Genomic DNA, 2,228 nt, shown 5'->3' with positions numbered 1-2,228 from the left:
TACTCTTAAAGCTGACTGAGCTGACCTCTGTTACAGTTAACTGACATCAAGTAAAGAAGTACAAATCTAGTAAAAAGACACATTAATTTAAACGTTTACAATATTACATAAACCCATCTTAAAGTATAGCTAACGAAACGCATATATTCCCCAAAGCCATTTAATCTAAAGACGACTAATTAAATATTAGCACAAATGCAGAACGTGTTACAAGCAGATTACATTCATTTCTGTCATTTAAATGTTCATTTTGCGCTTCTGAATGCATATGAATAGCGCACATTGCCCGTGTTATGTCTATTAGCATCTATTAGCTTCTCAAAGCCATTAATTATCTAGATTTCTGTCATACATAACTATGCCTCATTCTCTTTATTATCGTCTTTTCTTTACCAATAAAGCCATTTCTGTGAACAAATATGATTAATCTCTCAATCACGACGCCAATTCAAGGCATGTGGAGGCTTTATAAAGAGTCTATTTCCTCATTGATTTCACAGCTCTTACAAAACTTCCGACATACTTTTAATATTGCTAATATTTCATAAGCAATAATGTAACGTTACATACATTAAGTCGCGGCCTATCTTCAAGCTTTTTATATCGTATACGGATTATAACTGCGTGAATATATCTTTTAACGACTGCCAACAGTCAACAATGCACAGAAAATAAGCTTATATAGACTAAACCGATTTGTATGAATCAATATATAAATCTTAATACTTTATTTAATTAACTAATTGGCCGCTGCTGTGTCGCTCGTCCATATGCAGATCACGTGCTCAAAAGAGACCCCGCCTCCACTGCGCGCGAGCGTGATTAACCAATCAGAAGGCACTCACACACACACACACACACACACACTCTCTCTCTCACACACACACACACACACACACACACACAGCTGTAGTGATTGTTGTTGTTATTAATGTCTCTGTTCTTGTGTTCAGGGGTCTGTTTTCTCACACTGGATCCAAACACAGCAAACACTGAACTCAGTCTGTCTGAGGAGAACAGAAAGGTGACGCATGTGAGAGAGAATCAGCTGTATCCTGATCATCCAGACAGATTTAATGTGTGTCGTCAGGTGTTGTGTAGAGAGAGTGTGTGTGGACGCTGTTACTGGGAGATTGAGTGGAGTGGATATGTGTGTATATCAGTGTCATATACGAGCATCAGCAGGAAGGGACGGGATGTTGAGTGTGAGTTTGGACGTAATGATCAGTCCTGGAGTTTGTTCTGCTCTTCCTCCGGTTACTCATTCAGACACAATAACAAACACACTATTCTCTCTGTGAAGCCCATCAGCAGCAGCAGGAGAATAGGAGTGTTTGTGGATCACAGTGCAGGAACTCTGTCCTTCTACAGCGTCTCTGACACAATGAGCCTCATCCACACAGTCCAGACCGCATTCACTCAGCCGCTCTATCCTGGGTTTGCTGTTTATTATGGATCATCAGTGAAACTGTGTTGATGAATCAGAGACTGAGGAGAGATTCTACCCATAATGCTTTGAGCTGCATGATAAATCAGTGACAGTGAGATGTTATAGAGTCTCTTCATGACATTAATACTGCAGCTCAACTTCTGTCACTGAAATAACACTCAGAATAAATGTGTCAGAAATCCTCATGTATCATCTTTCTCTATTGTTTTCGTGCATAAATAATAAAAGACGATGAGAAATGAGCTTGAGATCAGATCTGAATTGATGTTTGTATCATGAATATAATGATTCCTCACAAGACTGACACGAGCTTCAGGAGAGTTTCTGACATTATAACATAAAACATTCATCACAGCATTTAATCACATATACTGTAACTACAGAAAAGCTGGATTACATTATTACAGGATCTCTTTCAAGCACTGATTTTATTTACTGTTTTTTTATTTACTGTTTTTTATTTACCTAAATATGTAAAAATTTGATAAAATATGTATAATCTGCTGATTTAATAATAATAGTAACTACAATATGATTTTTTAATTGAAATATAACAAATCAATAAAGAAATATGTTATGATTATTTTATATAACAATAGTATCACTTCAATTGTAACAGTTATGTCTTATAATAATAAAATAAAATTCATATTTTGGTTAATATTATTAATAAATACTGATGTTTTTATTGAATAAATAAATAATTTTTGTAATTTAAATAATACAATTATAGTTAATATAATATATTGTTTTATTATTTTTATTATGATTATTAAAA

The 2,228-nt window shown here is 34.6% G+C and overlaps 1 protein-coding gene across 1 annotated transcript; it reads left to right on the top strand.

The window, feature by feature from the left end:
- Nucleotides 1–874: 874 nt before the first annotated feature.
- On the top strand, nt 875–1,477 carry LOC107576398 (stonustoxin subunit alpha-like). The gene has a single exon (XM_016262582.1). The coding sequence runs from the start codon at nt 932–934 to the stop codon at nt 1,475–1,477; it is 546 nt and encodes a 181-aa protein (XP_016118068.1). The 5' UTR covers nt 875–931.
- The last annotated feature ends 751 nt before the right edge of the window (nt 1,478–2,228 follow it).

The sequence above is a fragment of the Sinocyclocheilus grahami genome, unplaced genomic scaffold (genome assembly GCF_001515645.1).
Source record: "Sinocyclocheilus grahami isolate Dianchi unplaced genomic scaffold, SAMN03320097.WGS_v1.1 scaffold3625.1, whole genome shotgun sequence".
In the NCBI taxonomy this organism is placed as follows: Eukaryota; Metazoa; Chordata; class Actinopteri; order Cypriniformes; family Cyprinidae; genus Sinocyclocheilus; species Sinocyclocheilus grahami.
This window is presented reverse-complemented; position numbering and strand designations above follow the sequence as displayed.

Coding starts and splice junctions, on each gene's coding strand:
- LOC107576398 (XM_016262582.1), top strand. CDS start 932: ATGTCTCTGTTCTTGTGTTCAGGGGTCTGTTTTCTCACACTGGATCCA.